Source organism: Triturus cristatus, chromosome 4_2 (genome assembly GCF_964204655.1).
Source record: "Triturus cristatus chromosome 4_2, aTriCri1.1, whole genome shotgun sequence".
Lineage (NCBI taxonomy): Eukaryota > Metazoa > Chordata > Amphibia > Caudata > Salamandridae > Triturus > Triturus cristatus.
This window is the reverse complement of record NC_140586.1, coordinates 221393302-221414062: the sequence shown is the minus strand read 5'-3', so window position 1 is coordinate 221414062 and position 20761 is coordinate 221393302. Positions and strand designations below refer to the sequence as shown.

The window sequence follows — 20761 nt, the reverse complement described above, 5'->3', positions numbered from 1 at the left end:
TGGAAATTCTATGTTTGCACAGAGAGGCCTCTGGACAATGGAGTCAATAAAGCAGCTATTCCTGGAATGCCACTATCCCGATACGCCACCTGTCCTTTAAATATGTAGGCGTCTATGATTTGGCCTGGAGTCTTAACCGGACCTCACTGGTTGCCAGGTGAACAGAGATTTGCAGCAGTGGGGCTGTCCACCGTTGAATGCCCTGGGCAGATTGGCCCTTTTAAAAATTATGATCTTGCTTCACTTTTTGTATATGTTTTCAAACTTTCCCCACCGGATCCCTAAGAGCTGGTTCAAGGCACTGGCTTTGAGGGTAGTCACCTTTCTTTGGGCATGAGGTTGTTCTCGAGTGGCCTTAGTTAACGGGCGTCACTCCCCATACGATGGGGTTTGGGAATGGCAGACCTTTATGGCTACTACTTAGCTGCGAACTAGTTATGAAAAATGACTGGCTCACGGGAGGGTGGGACGACCCAGATTATCGGGGTGGGGGGCACTGGCCTTGCTGAGCCTTGATGGACTACTGGGCTTGCTCTACAGGACACCAATCTCCCCGGGCCCTTCCTGACTGTACACGTGTGGTGCTGGTTTGCTGGAGGGAAGCGCTTTGATTTTTTTGTCTGGGAGAGCAGACGCACTGGGCTAAACCCACTGTGGCAGAGGATATCGTTATATCACACTGCCGGGTTGCAGGGATTTGTGAAGTGAGACAGAATAGGTATTACTCATCTTGGGGATGTTTGGCGAGGTGATGGTGTACAGACGTTTCAGAAAATGCAGGCGCAATATTCCCTCTCCAGCACGCAATTCCACCAGTACCTGCACTTGCATCCCGCCTTGTTAACTAATATTCTCCCTGATACTTAAGTTCCCACATTCAGCCCCCTTGAGGCCAAGCTCTTGATGGGGAGGATTGGTAAGGGGATCATCTCCTGGATTTACCGGTCTCTCATCATTAGGCTTCCCTGGACTCAAAGAAGGTGAGAGGCCTGGGTGGTAACCTTGAGGATGACGACTGGTGTGAAGCCAGATTGGCCCCCAAGGAACTGGCTATCATCCCACCCCTCTGAATGGTTCAACTTAACTACTTGCATCTTGTGTACATGACTCCTCAGCGGCTTCAACAAGCCGGCAGGGTCTCCAAGGCCTAGTGCGCCTTTGTTCCTTAGCCAAGGCTCTCTGTGATCCTCAGCCACAAGATTGACCTTGTCCTCAGGGTTGGTTTGTTGGGACTGTTGGAGGAGGTGGGTGGGACAGAGGATGGAATGCACTTTTATCAGGGTGGCAAACCTGGTGGCCAAACGCGAACCTGCCCGCAAGTGGAAATCCCTGGAGCCCCCATTGGTGGCGGAGTGGAGGAGGGGTAGACTGGTGTGCTCAGAAGGAACTACCTATAAACAAGGCGCAGGGTTGCCCCAGCAAACATGAGAAGATCTGGGACAGGTGGTGGGATCATCATGAACTAGATGTGGGGATTTAATGACTGTACTTCTGTATTGCACCTACTGTGCTAATGTGCGGATGAGGGTCATGTTGTACATGGTTGTTGTTGCTAAAATCAATAAAATGTGGTTATCAAACCTCACTGCTCGCACAGAGCTTCCCTGAAGGTCTTGCACTCTGTATAGTGTGCCTCCAAAGCGGAGTATAGTATACTGACTGCCCAACAGGCCATGTACTGCACACAGAACGTATTCTTTCTAGACCTTACACTGTATGTCATTCTTTAGCCAGTGAGAGCTCATAACACCATACACTAAGCAATCTCATGATGTTAGAAATTCATAATTGCCTTTACAGTGTTTTTGGTTTCTAAAATTAAGTTATAGACATTTTTCCATATAAATATTAACACAGCATTAAAATCGCTCATGAAAAACAGAAGATTTGATCACATTCAAAAGAAAACAAACGAAGGCAATTGCAATGTCAAAAGATGGCAAAGATTTAAGACTCTCAAGACCCAGTTTCATTTACATTATTCCCAAACAAACAAGTATCCGGCATATATATTAAAATATAAAAGAAACTGCAGTAATATTCACACCAAACAAGCCCACGGTTGCTAGCTTGCGAGAGGGTTGGGCACCGGACCTGGGGCTGCAGATCAGGCCATCACCCAACCCCACGCACAGCTGAGGGTTGTACAAGGCGGGAAGATGTCTACCAGTGTGGGGTTGGGCGCAGCAACAGGCTAGAGGACAGGGTATGCAGCAAACCCCCCAATTTGTATGGTAAAACAAACCATGTAACCTGACTGAACCACTCAATAAACGTCCCCCACGACACCCCGCTCAGAAGCGGGAAAATCTGACTAGGGAGTACTTAACATTGAAATCCTCGTAACCACACAATATGCAGGGCTCACAAGGAGGATCAGTAGGTGTATCGGTGGGTGAGACACCTTGATGAAGTAAAAGGATAAATACCGAGGGGGGGGGGGGGTGGGTTCGTTTCCATCAACAGGAATATTTATCCCATTTAAACTGGTAATTAAATATCACTTTGTTTCATGGCTTACAGGGTGAGACTACAGGGTCCACCCCCTTGGGGCATCCCATGTAGAGATTAACTACTTTATTATGAGTTCGTCTTTTGGTTTATTCACATTTGCATGTGAGGGAGTTCTCACAGATGCATGTCCAGGTGCAGAGTGCAGTCTGCCGTTAACAAGAAGGTGCCCACAACAGTAAGAGCCATCTTTATCTTATATGTATGCCTGGTGTTTTATCTGCCTATGAACGCATGTGCTATTTGTCTAAATTGTACATCGTCATCTCGAAATATAGGCTAATACTTCAAACTGGAAACAACAAGAAAAGTAAACCTGCAACTACTAGTGGGAATGTAATTTACTGATAACGTAAGCTCCAGCACAATGAGGAGTTGTTGCAAGGGGTTGGTAAGAGCGTTGATCGAATGGCTGCTCACAGCCATCACAGTTTCCAATTTTTGACCATGACCTCCATGATTAAAATCACTATATGTGGGAGGAGTTCCTGAGCCAATTTTAAAATTGGCTCTCAGAAGCATTTGGCGACCAGGATGGGAACCCAATGATGAAGCAGGTCACCTAATAGGTTGGTGAGTGAGGGTTCTTAAACACCCTGCGGGTTCCAAGGTGCACTCGCCACAAGGATTATGAGAATTCCAATCTTCCAATCTTTAGCTGAGTAGGTAGTGAACTTGTTCTTGTTTGTTATAATAATATTCACGCAACACACGGCCAGAGTTGGCAGCTTATGAGGGGGTTGGACACAAGACCTGGCTGCAGGTCATGCCTCGCCCAACCCCATGCCATGCACAGCCGAGGGTTGTGCACAGTGGGGAGATGGCTGCTTGTGTGGGGGTTGTGTGCAGCGCCTGGATAGAGGCCAGGGTATGCAGAAAACGCAGCAGGGTGGCAGCCCATGCAAAATTAGGCACAGGGCCTTTGGCTGTGTGCAGTGGTGGATTGGCATAGTTACATACGGTCAAAATATTAGCATAATTGTAAAAAAAAATCATTCCTTGGTCAAAAAAAAGGTTAAAGTGACACTATAGTTAGGTGAAAATGTTAGTTTAAAAGGAAACATTTTAAATTTAAAAAATACTGAAAATGATCAAGTTATGGTTATTTTGAAAAACTATATTCACACCCTCATCAATCAGTACTTATGACCATCCGTATTACATCACTCGTGCCAAGTTCTATGCCATCACCAATGACATGACATCATTGATGATAACAGTGTGCATGGCGAGGTGTGAGTTATGGTTACTTGAAATAACTTGTAAATCAGATTATATGTATACACACACACACATCTTTAGTCCACATCTGCCTAAACACTTTATCAAAAGGTTGCTGGAAGCAAAAGACAAGTACTTTACTCAATCGCTATGCAACTGACCAAAGAGTAAAGCAGTGATCCATAGTACAAGACTCACTGAAATAGCCACACTGTTGAAATCCATTCACTCACCATCCCCTAAACAGTTTTTACAAAAACCTTGGATAGTGTGTCCAAAAGTGAGATGAACCAGTAGTTCACTGGTTTATCTCTGGTCCCTTTCTTATGTAGAGGCTTTCTAATACTGCTTAAAGTGGCAGGCATTTTCTAGTTTGTTGCAATATTTTGAAATGTAGGTGCAAGACTGGTGCCCATTCAGCCTGGATATACACGTATAACTGCAAGTGTTAAGTTAGAAGGCTCCGTAGGAGAAGCTTCAATTTGGGAGATCAATTTACTAATTTTGTTAGAGGTAGCAATTCCTGATCTATCGAACATTCTCCTAATTGTTCATTTGCCTGTTTGAAATTATCTGGATTACATAATCAGATAAGAAACTGGACTTATGTTTGTGCTGATATTACAAAATTGAAACATTGTGTTTGCCTCAAAACGAGTATTCACTTATCTCTGAAATAATCTGTAAATTCCAGTTATTCAGTTTTGACTGCTGCATGCAAATTATTTTAAATTAGATTCTTGATGCACTACCCCTTAAAGTAAGAAAGTATTTTAAATTTAATTAATAACTACTAACAAACTATTATTATTAGTCCTTAATTTTCTCTAGTTTCTATCACGACTGAAAGTTGTACATAACAAACCAAAAAACTCTTATCAATTTTTACAGTGTTATCCAGTTTATACATAGTAACAATTTAATTATTTTTTAAATATTATTGACTCAATATATTTAATCAAGTGAGAAAACTCCTTTCAGCTCGGCATCATTAATAGGTATTTAATGCTAGAGTAGATTAAATTTGGTCAATACATTTATATCAATGCAAGTTCAGAAATAGGGGATAGTCGTACATTTAGTCCTACTAAAATTATAAGACTAAAAATCAAATAAACAGTTTAAAGCTACAAAATAATCAGAGGTGGTGACTACTTCTGGTTTCCAAAACTTTAAAATTGGAAACCAAATGACAAATAGTAATCAAGACGAAGATTTAATCTATAGTACATGCATTAAACCTTCCAAAAGACCTTATGCATCACATGTTTACGCTTTGAGTGGCTGTTAAAGTAGATACAATTATTTTGATTTAATATTTGTCCTAATTAAAGCTTCCTTTGGTAAGAATAAAAAACATCTTTGAACAGTGTCGTAACAATGAGATTAGATCTAATGCTTCTGTAAGGACAATAGCAGAACAGGATTTAGACTGCCCCTATTATTACCAGCACTTTATGCATACTATAATATTTGTAGCTCCAGCAAAAAACGCAATTACCTACCCCAATTAATATTCAAAATTTATGAACCATGGACTTTAATAAGATTCACCGAGTGAAAAGGTATGACATTATCCACAAAGCTCCTTTTTAAACTAATAACCATTTCCCCAATTTAATAAACTTCAAGATTAAATGTGATAGAGATACATTTTAATATTCCCTCAGCCAGGACAACAAAGGTTTTCTTCTCTTGCTTAAGAGTTGTAAACTCATGAATATCAGGATTATGGAATAGGCAAATTTGATAAAACACTAAATGAAATCAGTTAAAGGGGTTAGACATTTCTACTTACTGCTGCAAACAAGTTAGACCATTTATGTTCCAAGAAATCAGAAGTATTCTCCCAAAAGTCTAGAGTAATTACGAACTATCTGAGAACACTATAACTCCTGACCAGTCAGAAGAGGTAGGGAACTGGTCTAATGAAATCATGGATATAAATCTCATAATACTCTTCTCACACTGAGTGGTTGAGGTGATAGCATCCCATTCGCTCTCCCTGGACCAATTCAACCAATTGGTTTACTTTGATCCAATTATCATTTCTAGATGATTTACTTGAGCTGGTGCAAAGCCTGCATGATTTAGGAGAAAACTGTATTTTATTTTACAACTCCTCCCTTTGTTAACCAGATTAGATGGAATTATTTCTATACCTTCCTGTGACAATCATTAGAGGCCTACGTAACTGCAATTCCTACCACTTTCGAATACAGGGTTAATTTGATAGCCAACTGCCCATCGTACAATGAAATTCCAACCAGTTTTAGGTCAGTAGTGAATATGGGTTGTTGATGTTGGATTTGAGAAATATCTGCAGAATTTATTGCTGATTAAGTGTGTTAGACTTGGCATCTTTTGGCGTGTTTCCCCCAAGTTTTTGCTTTCTGCCCCCCCCCCCCCACCCCCACCACCGGTTTTTGCTGGTGTAACGTGTTCTGCGCGCCTTTCGCACTGCTGATCAGTGATAAAGTGCTGGTGCTCCTGTGGTAAATTGTGTTATGATCGGATGTTTGATTTACTTGTCAGTCCCCAGTAAAGGGCAATGCGGGTGCCGGGGCTTGTGAGTCAACCGCTACTCGTGGGCCTGCAGCACGGATTGTGCCACCCACGTACATAGCCCAAAAAAGGTATAAGTGAATGAAGATTGGTATGGCTGAACTCAGCGTCTAAAGACGCAGCCTTTAGCGAGGGTGCCCTTTTCATTCCGAGTTCATAAAGGCCACTTTTCGAAAGTGGGTATTATTTTGCTTGGTCATCCCGTGTGCCTCTGCTGGAATGTGGATTGCCTGTCTGGGTTTTGGACGACACATGGCTAGGAAGCAGGGTGGCTCCCAATAATTTAGGTAGGTCAGGAAAGGGCTAAATAAACCTGGGCTGCGATGGGGGAAGAGGGAGGAGATTTTCTTGCACCTCAAAGAGCCGGGTCTGCCTCTGACAAAGCCGTCTCCACCTCCTGCCAGGAATTCACACCAGAGGAGGCCGAACTGGTTCTGGCCGGGCACAGACACCCTCTGCCTGGAAGATCAAAGGATTTTTGTGTACAAATACTGGGGCCCAGACCCCTGAACCTTAGAACTCATCTGGATCAAGAAGACTGCCAAGAAGAAGAGCCGGAGAAGCTGCTAAAAGGACGACTGCTCTGCTGCGTGCTTTGCAAGGCTGACCTGCAGTGGCTGCTTCTGTCTTGGGCAGTGAAAGGCCTGGACTGGACTTTCTGCAACCGCATTGGTGAGACTCTCAAAGGGCTTGAGGTAGAGCTTGCCTCCTGTTCACGGAGTCTCAGGACCATCAAAGACTCCAGGTTCTTCGACCCGCAGCACTGGGGACTGTGTGTTTAGTACTGTAACCCGAAGAACACCACATCGACGACCCTGCCGACCCAGTGTCTTGAAGGCACTGCAGAGGGAACCAATGCAACGCGACCCTGATCATACCGGTGATGCCTGCTGACGCCATCACTGAGCCGCTGCTCGCACCGCGACCTGTGGGCACCGCACTCTGCACCGCCTCGCCACACAACGACGTCATGGCCTTCCTGATGCCACCACTTCCCGCCAAGATCGACGCCGCTGCTTGCACCGTGGTTCGGGGGCACCGCTTGTAAGTTACACGACGCACTGCTTGCATCACAGGACGTCATGGCCTTCCTGATGCCACCACTTCCCGCCAAGATCGACGCCGCTGCTTGCACCGTGGTTCGGGGGCACCGCTTGTAAGTTACAGGACGCACTGCCCGCATCCCACACCGCAGCCTTGGCCCACCGACGCCAGTGCCAACGACTCCTGCTCGTCAGCCGACAACAGCGCTTCAGCAACGACGACGCCGCAGCTTGCACTGTGACCTGCTAGCACCGTGATGAGCACCGCCTCCATCTCGCACCGCAACCTTGGTCTCATGACGACACCATCTGACGCCGCCACCGAGCCGCTGCTCGCACCTGGACCTGGGGGCACCGCACACTGCTGCCCTTTGCACCGCAGCACCTGACCCCTGTTGGCGCCAGCGCTCCTGTTCCCATCAGAAAGGAGCTCGACCTGCAACGCGAGTGACTTCAAGGGCCCCATCGCCCTGCATCCCTGAAAGGTACGGTTTGCGGGTCTTCCCGACACCGTAGCGGGCCTGTTTTTGGATTTGTGTGATCACGACGCCATGGTAGCCCGGACGGAGCTATCCACACAAGGAACTCTTTCTAATCAGCGTATTTTTGAACTGTGAACTTTTAAGTATAGTATTGTGGCTTGTTATCGTTTTTTGTCTTGTTTTAATTACAGAAACATATTGGATATTTTTCTAAATTGGTGTGGTGTCCTTTTGTAGTGCGTACACTGTATTTTTGTCGTTTATGTGCAAATGTTTTACACACTGCCTCTAAGGTAAGCCTGGCTGCCCGTGCCAAGTTACCAAGGGGGTGAGCAGGGGTTATCCTGACTAGAGTGGCGATTTTTGCCTGGCTTTGGCCCACACCCAAGCCTACTAAAAATCTCATTTCTAACATTGGTTGTCAGCGGTGAGGATAGGACTTGCGTTTGCACTTGACTTGCAGTGATTGGTGTGCAATACTACCATATTGCAGACTATTACGTACCACATACTAACCAGTTTTCTTTTTGGCTGATTTTTGTGATCTTGCCAGGTGAACTTTCTGCTTCATCATGCCAGAATCAATAGCATCATCCGTTGCATCCATGGACATTGCCTTTGAGGAGGATAGGTTGGAGCGCTACACTGTTTCGGGAATTGAAATCCGTTTGCAAAAACCTAAAAGTCCAAATCAGAGCCCTCACTAGAAAGGACGAGCTACAAAAGGCACTGAGGGTCTGGGTAGAAGCCAGAGACGCAAGTGGGCAATCTGGTGACCTTAGTGGAGAGGCGGGGGAGCCTAGACCTAGGATGGATGTGCTTTTGGGAGGGGGAAACCCTTCAGACCAGGTAGCAGTGGCCTATCCCCAGAGGAACTGAAGGACAGGTGGGAAGCAAGGAGAGCAGTCACGGAGCTAGAAAAGATTAGATTGGCCATGGAGAAGAGAATGCTATTGGAACATGAACGAGGTCTTAAAGAGCTGGAGCTGAAGAGTAGGCCCGGCTCGGATGGTGGCAGGAACTCGTCAAGGCAGACAGACCGAATCATACACATCCCTAAGAATGTGGGCAGAGAGTTCAAGAAGGGGGATGACATACAGAGGTGGTTTCAGGGTTATGAGGCAGCGATACACATGAATGGGGTCCCTGAGGAGAACTGGGGAGCAGGATTGTGGTCTCTGATTCCAGAGGAAGCCAGGGAGACTTTGACAGCTTTGGGTAAGGGGCCTAACCTCACCTATGCTGATATGAAGGAAGCCCTTCTCACTAGGTATGGTCTCACTCCTGAAAAGTACAGGGATCAGTTTAGGTCCGGGAAGAAATCTGATGCCAACACGTGGCTGGAATGTGTGGATGGGTTTGGTCGGTCGTTGAATGGCTGGGTGAAGGGCAGTAATGTGACAGATTTACGGGGGCTCTACAATTTGATCGCGTGGGAGCACCTGTCTAGTCTATGTTTTGCAGATCTGCGCCAGCACCTGGTCGATAGTAAGCTAACTGACCCCAGGAAGCTTGCTAGGGAGGCGGACCGCTGGCTGAGTACCACGGTCCACAAGAAAGCATTTGGGGGAGACCCAGTCAAAGGTGGGCAGGGTCCCAGGCAGAAAAGTGGGGGGGGACAAGGGTAAAACACAGGAGTTCTCGAGAGGGCCCCAAAATAACACCCAGGGAGATAAGAAGCAAGGGGTCTCCACAGGAAAGCCTGCCGAGACCAGCCCACACAAGTGTTTGCCTGTGACCAAGTGGGTCACATAAAGGGAGACCCCAGATGCCCAAAGGGGACTCCGCCACCCACCGGTGGACCATTGTGTTGGCTAGCGTAGCGCTGGGGGAGGAGGAGTCCCAACAGGAGGGTGGGGACCCCACAGAAATGACCCTCATCTCACTAGAGGACAGTGAGATGGTCCCAGGAGCCCAGGTGCCCCCTAACACAAAGAAATACAGCACCTGGGTGACCATCAATGGGAAAAGGTTAGAGGCTCTCAGGGATACTGGAGCCAGTGTGAACTCAGTTCGGTGTCACCTGGTCCCTGAGACGCAGGTAGTCCCCGGGGCATTCCACCAGGTGATTGCAGTCGACAATTCAGAGCGCTAGTGTCTGGTGGCACAGGTTCCCTTTGAGTGGGGTGGGGGGGTCTCAGGTCCTTTAAGGGTAGTTGTGAGCCCTTTCATGTCTATCGATTGTCTGCTCGGTAACGACCTGGAGGAGTCCTTATGGAAGGATGTTGAGCCCAAGTCCCACTTGGAAATGCTGGGGTTGCCAGAGTGGGCCTGCGTGTCCACTCGGTCAATGGTGGCCCAAAGAGGATGATCAGAGAGACCCAGAGCCTGAAACAGTGACCCAGGTCTCTGCCAAGGGAAAGGGCAAGGGGCGCGGGAAACCAGCCCCTGAAGTTCCCACGGCCCGGGAGGAGGCGGACCTCGAGGGGGACGCCCCGGCGCCTACAGGGGGTACAGGTAGCCGAACTGGGGGACATCTCTGAGCTGATCCATTAGCAGCAAGAAGGGGGTCCCACCAGGGAGGAGTTCTGCCGGGAGAAGAGTGCCCTTCTCTGGAGGGTCTGCGGCAGCTGGCCGCAGCCCAGGCGACTGGTGATCAGTCCGGATCACATTGGATATATTGGGAGAATGATCTCCAGTACAGCGAGCCTAAGGTCGCGGAACCTGGGTCCGCCCGTGTGCCGGTGGTACCCCAGCGCTTCCGGACCTTCCTACTGGATATGGCTCACGACGTGCCTTTGGCAGGACATTTGGGGCAGGACAAGACCTTTGACCAGCTTGTCACCCACTTCTTCTGGCCTCAAATGGGAAGGCAGTCGGATGTGCATTGTCGGTCTTGCCAGGCAAGTGGCAAGAGTGGGAGGAAGGTCATAGCTCCTCTCCAATCGTTCCCCGTGGTGGGGACACCCTTTGAAAGGGTAGGGATGGACATCGTGGGCCACTGGACTCCAAGACAGCCATGGGCAACAGGTACATCCTGGTCTTGGTGGACCATGCCTCCCGGTACCCGGAGGAAATCCCTCTCAGGACAACAACAGCGCCAGTGGTGGGCCGGGCGTTAATGGGGATCTTTTTCCACGTAGGGTTTCCCAGAGAGGTGGTTTCCGACAGGGGGGACTAATTTCACATCAAAATATATGACATCCCTGTGGAAGGAGTGTGGTGTTACATACAAGTTCACCACTCCTTATCACCCCCAAGGTAATGGTCTGGTGGAAAGATTCAACCAGACCTTGAAAGGCATGATCAAGGGTCTCACTGAACCCATGAGGCGTAAGTGGGAAGTCCTCTTACCGTTCCTTCTCTTTGCGTATAGGGAGGTACACCAAAAGTCTCTCGGGTTCAGTCAATTCGAGCTTTTGTACGGTCACCCGGTGCAGGGACCTCTAAGCTTGGTGAAGGAAGGCTGGGAGGCCGCTCCCAGGAAGACACCCCAGGATGTGTTCAGCTAACATGCTGGCCTTCCGCAACCAAACTGCCCGCTTCAGGAAACTCGCTCAGGTGAACCTAGAAGCCAGCCAGGAAGAAATGAAGTGGTATGACCAGAATGCCACTCTGGTCGGATTTCAACCTGGACAGAAAATGTGGGTCATGGCCCCTATGGAACCTTGTGCCTTGTAGGACAAGTCGACAGGGCCCTTTGAGGTGGTGGAGCACAAAAGTGAAGACACCTACCTGGTGGATTTGCAGGCTCCTCGGAACCCGTTACCGGTCCTCCACGTAAACCGCCTCAAACCCCACTTCGAGAGGTCCGAAGTGAGCATGTTCTTGACAACGGACGACGGGGAGGAAGCGGAGAGTGAGCCTCTCCCGGACCTCCTATCTGCCCAAGAGGGGCATGGGTCGGCGGATGGTGTGACCCTCTCCCCGGCCCTGACCGCTGAGCAACAGAGCGAGTGTCGCCAGTTGTTGGGGCAGTTTGCCCCACTGTTCTCCGTGACCCCAGGTGTTACTCACTGGTGTACCCACTACGTGGATACCCGTGTCAGCCCCCTGGTGAAACACAGGATTTACCGGCTGGCTGACCAGGTCAAGGCCAGCATCAAAGAGGAGGTCTCGAAGATGTTGGCGTTGGTTGAGCCGTCCAGTAGCCCATGGGCCAGCCCCGTGGTCTTGTTCCCGAAGACAACAGCACCCAGTGCCACCCCCGAACTGCGGTTCCGTGAGGACTATCGGGGGATCAATGCCGTCACGCGGACGGACGCCCACCCCATCCCCCGAGCTCATCCACCGGTTGGGAGCAGCCAGATTCCGGAGTACATTCGATTTGACGTCAGGGTACTGGCAGATCGCTCTAACCGAGGGAGCCATAGAGAGATCAGCATTCTCAACCCTGGACGGGCATTACCTGTTCCGGGTGATACCCTTCGGATTGAAGAATGCCCCTGCCACCATTCAGAGGTTGGTCAACCTAGTGTTGGCCGGGCTGGAGGAATTCAGCACTGCATACCTGGACGACATTGAGGTGTTCAGCTCCAGTTGAGACGAACACCTACAACACCTCAGGGAAGTGTTGAGGGCGCTGCAGACGGCAGGCCTCACGATTATTGCCAGTATGTGTCAGATCGGGCAGGGTTCGGTGGTGAACTTGGGACACCAAGTAGGGAGAGGCCAAGTGGCTCCCCTACAGTCCAAGATTGACCCCATTCTGGCTTGGGAGCCCCCAAGACCCAGACAGAGGGCCTTCTTAGGACTCACCGGATACTACAGGAGATTTGTTAAGGGGTATGGCACCATCGTGGCCCCCTTAACTGAGCTGACTTCCTAGAAGCAGCCGAAAAAGGTGATCTGGACTGAGTCCTGCCAGAAGGCGTTTGATACCCTGAAGGCCGCCATGTGCACGGCCCCGTGCTCAAGGCCCCCGACTTCTCCAAAGAATTTGTCGTGCAGACCAACGCGTCAGAGCATGGAGTGGGAGCGGTGCTCTCACAACTGAACAAAGAGGGCCTAGATCAGCCAGTAGTCTTCCTTAGCAGGAGACTATTCTCCAGGGAGCAAAGGTGGAGTGCCATAGAAAGGGAAGCTTTTGCTGTGGTCTGAGCACTGAAGAAGCGGAGTCCATACCTGTTTGGGACTCACTTCCGAGTTCAGACCGACCACATGCCCCTCAGGTGGTTAATGCAGATGAGGGGGGGAGAATCCAAAACTGAGGAGGTGGTCCATCTCCCTACATGGAATGGACTTTATGGTGGAACACCGCCCTGGCACAGAGCACGCCAACGCAGATGGCCTGTCCAGGTTCTTCCGCCGTAGTGAGGAGAACTCCCAGGCGAGTGGGTAGTTCCCCCTACTTTCAGCTGGAGGGGACATGTGTTAGACTTGGCATCTTTTGGCGTGTTTCCCCTGAGTCTTTGCTTTCTGCCCCCCTCCCCCCCCCCCCCCCCCCGGTTTTTCACTGTTTTTGCTGGTGTAACGTTTCTGCTCGCTTTTCGCACTGCTGATCAGTGGTAAAGTGCTGGTGCTCCTGCGGTAAATTGTGTTATGATCAGATGTTTGATTTACTTGTCAGTCCACAGTAAAGGGCACTGCGGGTGCCGGGGCTTGTGAGTCAACCGCTACTCGTGGGCCTGCAGTACGGATTGTGCCACCCACGTACGTAGCCCGAAAAAGGTATAAGTGAATGAAGATTGGTATGCCTGAACTCAGCGTCTAAAGACGCAGCCTTTAGCGAGGGTGCCCTTTTCATTCCGAGTTCATAAAGGCCACTTTTCGAAAGTGGGTATTATTTTGCTCGGTCATCCCGTGTGCCTCTGCTGGAATGTGGATTGCCTGTCTGGGTTTTGGACGACACATGGCTAGGAAGCAGGGTGGCTCCCAATAATTTAGGTAGGTCAGGAAAGGGCTAAATAAACTTGGGCTACGATGGGGGAAGAGGGAGGAGATTTCCTTGCACCTCAAAGGGCCTGGTCTGCCTCTGACAAAGCCGTCTCCACCTCCTGCAAGGAATTCACACCAGAGAAGGCCGAACTGGTTCTGGCCGGGCACAGACACCCTCTGCCTGGAAGATCAAAGGATTTTTGTGTACAAATACTGGAGCCCAGACCCCTGAACTTTAGAACTCATCTGGATCAAGAAGACTGCCAAGGAGAAGAGCCGGAGAAGCTGCTAAAAGGAACGACTGCTCTGCTGCGTGCTTTGCAAGGCTGACCTGCAGTGGCTGCTTCTGTCTTGGGCAGTGAAAGGTCTGGATGGGACTTTCTGGAACCGCATTGGTGAGACTCTCCAAGGGCTTGAGGTAGAGCTTGCCCCCTGTTCACAGAGTCTCCGGACCATCAAAGACTTCAGGTTCTTCGACCCGCAGCACTGGGGACTGTGTGTTTAGTACTGCAACCCGAAGAACACCACCTCGACGACGCCTACAACGACCCTGCCGACCCCGTGTCCTGAAGGCACCGCAGAACCTTGGTCTCACCGACGACGCCTGTTGATGCCGCCACTGAGCCCCTGCTTGCACCACGACCCGTGGGCACCGCACTCCGCACCGCCTTGCTCCACGCTGAAGCTTTGGCACCGCAGAGGGCACCGCCACCCTGGTCTCAACTACGACACCTGCTGACGCCATCACCGAGCCGCTGCTCGCACCGCGACCTGTGGGCACCGCACTCTGCACCGCCTCGCCACACGACAACACCGTGGCCTTCCCGACGCCGATGCTTGCACCGTGGTTCGGGGGCACCGCTCGTAAGTTACATGACGCATCGCCCGCATCCCATACAGCAGCCTTGACCCACCTACGCCGGTGCCATCGACTCCCGCCCGTCAGCCGACGACAGCGCTTCAGCAACGACGCCGCCGCTGCTTGCACCGGGACCTGATAGCACCGTGACGAGCACCGCCTCCATCTCGCACCGCGACCCTGGTCTCACCGACGACACCATCTGACACCACCACCGAGCCGCTGCTCGCACCACGACCTGGGGGCATGGCACGCCGCACCGCTGCCCTTCGCACCACACGCCTGTTGGGGCCAGCGCTCCTGATCCCATCAGAAAGGAGCTCGACCTGCAACGCGAGTGACTTCAAGGGCCCCATCGCCCTGCATCTCTGAAAGGTACTGTTTGCGGGTCTTCCCGAAACCTTAGCTGGCCCGCGACCCCGCGGTCAGCCAGAACTGTTTTTGGATTTGTGTGATCACGGCGCCGTGGTAGCCCGGACGGAGCTATCCACACAAGGAACTCTTTTTAATCAGCGTATTTTTGAACTGTGAACTTTTAAGTATAGTATTGTGGCTTTTTGTCGTTTTTGGTCTTGTTCCAATTATATAAAAATATTGGATATTTTTCTAAACTGGTGTGATGTCCTTTTGTAGTGCGTACACTGTATTACTGTCGGTTATGTGCAAATACTTTACACACTGCCTCTAAGATAAGCCTGGCTGCCTGTGCCAAGCTACCAAGGGGGTGAGCAGGGGTTATTTTGGACGTGTAACTCCCTTATACTGACTAGAGTGGCGATTTTTGCCTGCTTTGGCCCACGCCCTAGCCTACTAAAAATCCAAGTGGTACTAATTTCCTAGGTTTTTGCTTCCACTTCTAAACTGAAAAAAGTTTAAGAACTCAGCTACCCGTTTCAAATTAGTTTTTCATTTGCTTCGACTAATGTCCAGATTATATCCTCAAGAATATGTTGCATAGTGGCATTTGAAGTTTTGTTTTTAGCTACAAGCAGTCTAATCACTGAAATCATGAGGTGTGGCTCTGGCTCCGCTCATGGTTCTGTTAGATTCTCGAGCCCCATAATGATTGCTTTCAGGTGGCTTCTGCCTGCCACCCACACTTTAACCTCATGCACCAAGACTTAAAGACAAGGCATTAACCTTAATGCAAAATAGTAAAGAGAATGTGATACACAAATAGTGTTATAATTGCTCAAATATACCGGAAAACGTGGGATAAGTTCCAGCTTTTCTAAATTACCAAACTGTGTGATCCTAGGCAAATATTTTATTTTGCCATGGCTCCTTTTCCTTTATTATCAAACACGAAAGAATCTTCAAACATGTAAGGTCAAGATGTGCACTGTAAAAAAAATACCTAGAGTTAGATATAATAGAATATAATGTTGCTCCATCTGTATTAAGAATTCAGGCCACATGTACGATAGCTGACTTGCCTCATCAACCAGGATTTATGGAGCGGTACTTATCACCTGTGAGGGTCTCCAGGCACTGGGCGGGAGCATATTCTGCTGATCCGAGCTATTTGTTGAAGAGTCAGGTTTTGAGTCTCCTCTGAACTACGGTAGTGTTGGTGCTGATCAAAGAGGTAGGGGGGAGGTTGTTCCAGAGTTTGGGGGGAAAGTGGGAGAAGATCGGCCGCCCCTTCAGATGATTCGAGGGGAGTGGGCGAGGTGAAGTGAGTAGCGAATCTGTCTGATGGGCTGGTGGAAGTTCACTCTCTAGTTCAGGGAGGCTGGGCCCTCGATGTGGACGGCTTTGTAAGTGTGGGTGAGGAGTTTGAAATGGCAGCGTTTGTTGATGGGGAGCCAGTGCAGTGCTGTCAGGTAGGGGGTCATGTAGGTCCGTCTTGGGAGGTCAAGGGCAAGCCTGGCGGCCATGTTCTGTATTGTCTGTAGCCTGTTTTGGAGTAGGGAGTTGATCGCTACATAGAGGGCGTTGCCGTAGTCCAGACAGCTGGTGAGTGCCTGGGTGATGGTGCTTCTGGTGTCTGTGGAGAACCATTTGAATATTTTCTTCAGCATGCGGAGGATGTGGAAACATTATGAGGAGAGGGCAGTCACTTGTTTTTTCATGGATAGATTGCTGTCGAGAAGAATGTCTAGATTTTTTGTGTGTTCTGTGGGTTTGGGAGGGGGCCTAGTTTGGTGGGCCACCAGGTGAGGACCCAGGGGGAGGCGGTGCTCCCAAAGAGGAGTACCTTGGTTTTATCTGTGTTAAGTTTAACCCCTTCCCTGCTCATGACGGAACCGTTCCGTCATGAGCCACGGTTGCCGTGTGCTCATGACGGAACGGTTCCGTCATGACAATCCTGTCGGCGGCCGCTCCGCCTGCGCGGCGCTGTTTCCCCGCCTGTGCGGGGCGACAACGCAAATGGGCGGAGTCATGACGGAACCGTTCCGTCATGAGCACAGCTCAACTGTGGCTCATGACGGAGCGGCTCCGTCATGAGCACAGGCCCGCCGCGCTGCCCCCCTGCCCCCCCCAGCGCTGCAGCGGAATGTCCGCAGCAGCGAAGGGGTTAAGGCTTTTGCTATGCATCCAACTGCCGATGCTGGTCATGCACCTGTGGAAGCTGGCTTTGGTGTTAATAAAGTTGGAGGAAAGAGACAGGATGAGTTGGGTGTCATCCGTGTAGGATATGATGTTCTTGATATGAGATTAGACCAGGGTGGCTGGGGGGGCATGTAGGTTTTGAAGAGGGCGGGGCTAAGAGAGGAACCTTGGGGACACCGCAAAGGATATCCTTTGGAGCTGAGAATTAGGGTGGAAGGTGGATGCTTTGGGTTCTGCCAGTGAGAGAGGAGGCGATCCATTTGAGGGCATTTCCTTGGATGCCCATATGCTGGAGGACGTGGAGTAGGGTGTAGAGCAATATGGTCTTGAAGGCTGCGGAGAGGTCGAGGAGGATGAGGGCAGCAGTTTCGCCCTTGTCCATGAGGGCTCTGATCTCGTCTGTAGCTGCTATGAGGACAGTTTCCGTGCTATGGTTGGAACAGAATCCTGATTTAGAGGGATCCAGGACATTGTTGGTTTCAAGATGTTTGGTCAGTTGAATGTTGATTGCTTTTTCTAGGACTTTGGCTGGGAAGGGTAGTAGCGAGATGGGTCAGTATTTTTTTTAGGTATGCTGGGTCCACAGTGGGTTTTTTTTAGAAGGGGTTTGACTTCTGCGTGTTTACATGCGGTGGGGAGGTAGGCATGGGTGATGGAGGCGTTCAGGATGGGGGTGAACTCCTTGCTGAGGAAGCTGGCTCCTTTGTGAAACATGGTGGGGGCAGGGGTCCCTTGGAGCTCCTGAGGGATTGAGCACATGAGGGTCACGGTGGTCAGCGTTGTGAAGATTGAGATGGTGGCTGGCATGTTGTCTTTGTTGGTGTATAGAGGGCTGAGGGTATCAAGGGGAGGTTGGGGATCGAAGTATTCATATATTGTTGGAATTTTGTATGGAAGAACTCTGCGAGGGAGTCGCAGAGGTCCTGGGAAGGGGTGATGGAGTTCACGGTTGCTGTTGGGTTGGTGAACTCCCTGGCAATGCCAAAGAGTTCCTTGATGTGATTGGAGCTGGCTTTTAGGCGGTTGTTGAGAGTCTCTTTCTTGGCACTCTTTAGTTGGGAGTGGTATTTATTTAGTGCTAATTTGAGATTTTCCCTGTTGGATGTGGCCTTGTTGGCGCGTCAGGTCCTTTCCAGTTTTGTTTGGTGTTGACAAGTTCGTCTGTGAACCAATTGGCTCAGTGGGGGGGATTTGCAGGGTCCAGAGGGCTTGAAGGGGGGAACTTTTATGGCGCAACTGGTGACCCAGCAATTGAAGTTTTTGACAGCTTCATCAGGGTTGGGGGGGGGTAGTGATGCGTAGAAGGTGTGTGCCCAGAGGTCCTCTGATGTCTTGCTCCAGCTCCTGTGGGGGGTGCTCAAAAGGTTGGTCAGGGGCTTGGTGGTGGAGGAGATGAGGAAGTGTACTATAGAGTGATCGGGTAAGGTGATTTTGCTGGGGTGGCTGTAGGTGATTTGGTTGCTGGCACAGAAAATGGGGTACAGTGTGAGTGGGTCGGTTACTAGCTGGGAGAGTCTGAGGTTCTCCAGGAGCTCAAGGAGGTTGGGGGTGTTTGGGAGTCGGAAGGGTCCTCCAGGTTGAGGTCCCCTAGGAAGACTTCGTCTTTGGAGTGGACAGCAAGTGGGGAGCCTCGTTGTGAACTAATGGCATAGACATGAGGGAGAGGGGTAGGACTGTTTCTAAGTTCATGTTAAAAAAAACAACTATCACTTAATAAAAGCGTCTCAGTGCAGTAACAATCTGATATACTAAGGTAAAACACTTCTGCATTTTAAATAAATACAGTTGTTTTCATTTTAAAGAAACTTTATCATAGTTTACAATAGGTTCGTTTCACGATTTACACACCAAACACTTCTAGGTATTAGCTTATGCACAGGCTCTTACAGCCAAGCCACATGCTTGGCTCGGCTCTCCCTGCTAATTTGTTGGGTCGCCCAGCTCTACTTTTAACTTTGGTTGATGGCTCACAACCTCAAATTCCAAAACTGGGAGGGCTGTTTTCTAAAAGAGCAGGATTGGCTAACTGGCTGGACGTGTCACATGTAACATGGGGTCTCTAATTAGCTATGCTTGCACAGCCCATCCACCAGGCCCTGCACCTTTCCCTCCTTCGATGTCTTTACTCTGGCTCTGCACGTACCCTACTCCCATATCAAGCATCATTTCTTCCCCCGTACTGTCACTGTCCCTTTCCCTTAACCTCCTAACGCCCTTCACTGTTATGCCCCCTAATCCTGCACTGGCCCCTCTAAGAAGGCAGGCACTGTATTCTCCCCAAAACAGATGAGCCCAAGACCCACAAAACACTGCTCTCTGTAGGCTCTACGACGCCTACAAAATGCCCCCCGGGATTGACCTATTCTGTTCCCGGTTAGGAGGGACGGAGGGTTCACCTTGCGCACGCGCCGTTTGATGATGGACTCGGCGGCGAACACCCGCTCCCCAACCGCAGACAGCTCCATCTCTCTGCAGGAAGGCAACGAATGACACCGCGCATGCGCACCACTGACAGTGCCCACCCCCTCTCAAACCGGGAACACCGAACTCTTGTCACCGCGCGTGCGTCTCTCTGACAGCCTGGACGCGCACGCGCTGTAAGATTCTTCTCGTCACGATTGTGCTTGGCTGTCAGCCTGCCCTACGCAATTGCCATTCTGTTACTACGCATGCGCGACGTCGACGGTCCAGTGGTCCACTTGTGACTGTTCCCTTCGCTATCCGCAGTTCTTACGATGTGCAGTCTTGCGACTGACAGTAACGCGCTCGCCTCCTCAGGCCTGTGGGATTGGACGTAAAGCAGAAATGGGCCACGCTACACGGGGAATTGGCGAACGAAGTAAATAAATGCTTTGACCAAAACAGATGTAATGATCTATATCCATTACTAGCAAGTTTTAAGTGTTCCTTTTTTTCTTTTACATTTATAAAATATTTGAGAGTTACCGTATTACATAAGGATAAGTCCTAAAGCGCTTATTTGGTTCTTAGTAGATTTAAAGTATTATTTTTGAATGCATAGCCGCCAGTTTTCATTCTGTGCATTCGTTATGTCTAAATGTGTAAGAGTGACCAAATTCCCTTATCATTTTTCAGGACCCTTTGCTTGTTCGCTGTACGTTTTTAAGTTTACCAGATCCAGGGTAGGTGCTTGACCGTACAGAACACAAAAAAGTGATGGAAAGAATGCTCGAATTACCTCCTCATCCGTCTTCCTCACCCCAGTCATTACTAGTGAACTTAGCACCTGTGGACAGAACCTGCCATGGTCAAAATACACTGTACATACTGGTCTTCCCATCGCGCCAATATGGCTGACTTCCTCTTCCTGCAATAAATGATAACAAGCATTGGCATAGTCAATAGGTCTCGCCTTTGGGACCTTATAACTGTTTAGCCATGCAGCACACTATCCTGGACCATGTGCTGCTATGGATTGAATACAATTACTACATACTGGGCCATGCAGTGTGATTTAATACATGCTTGCCTCTGCTGCACGCTTGTTCTTCCTGGGTGTCATTTGGAAAATAAAAGCAACGATGGGAGGGTGGGGGTGAATATAAAATTAGCTAGCATTCGCGCCAAGAATTTTCAATTCTATTAAGGACACGGAGGCGAGGATTATGCTTCTCTTTCTATTTATTGCTACTCACAGCAGCCAATGAAAAACTTGTATCATGTAAATAAAACTAAATTTCCCATGA

General features: G+C 49.5%; 1 protein-coding gene across 1 annotated transcript in view; it reads right to left on the bottom strand.

The window, feature by feature from the left end:
- The window catches only part of CBX6 (chromobox 6), a 115253-nt gene extending 95680 nt beyond the window's left edge, over nucleotides 1-19573 (bottom strand). The window contains exon 1 of the mRNA XM_085601277.1: nucleotides 19451-19573. Within this exon, the coding sequence (XP_085457403.1) occupies nucleotides 19451-19519 (69 nt within the window). The 5' untranslated portion in view covers nucleotides 19520-19573. The remainder of the gene's footprint in view (nucleotides 1-19450) is intronic.
- Nucleotides 19574-20761: the final 1188 nt, after the last annotated feature.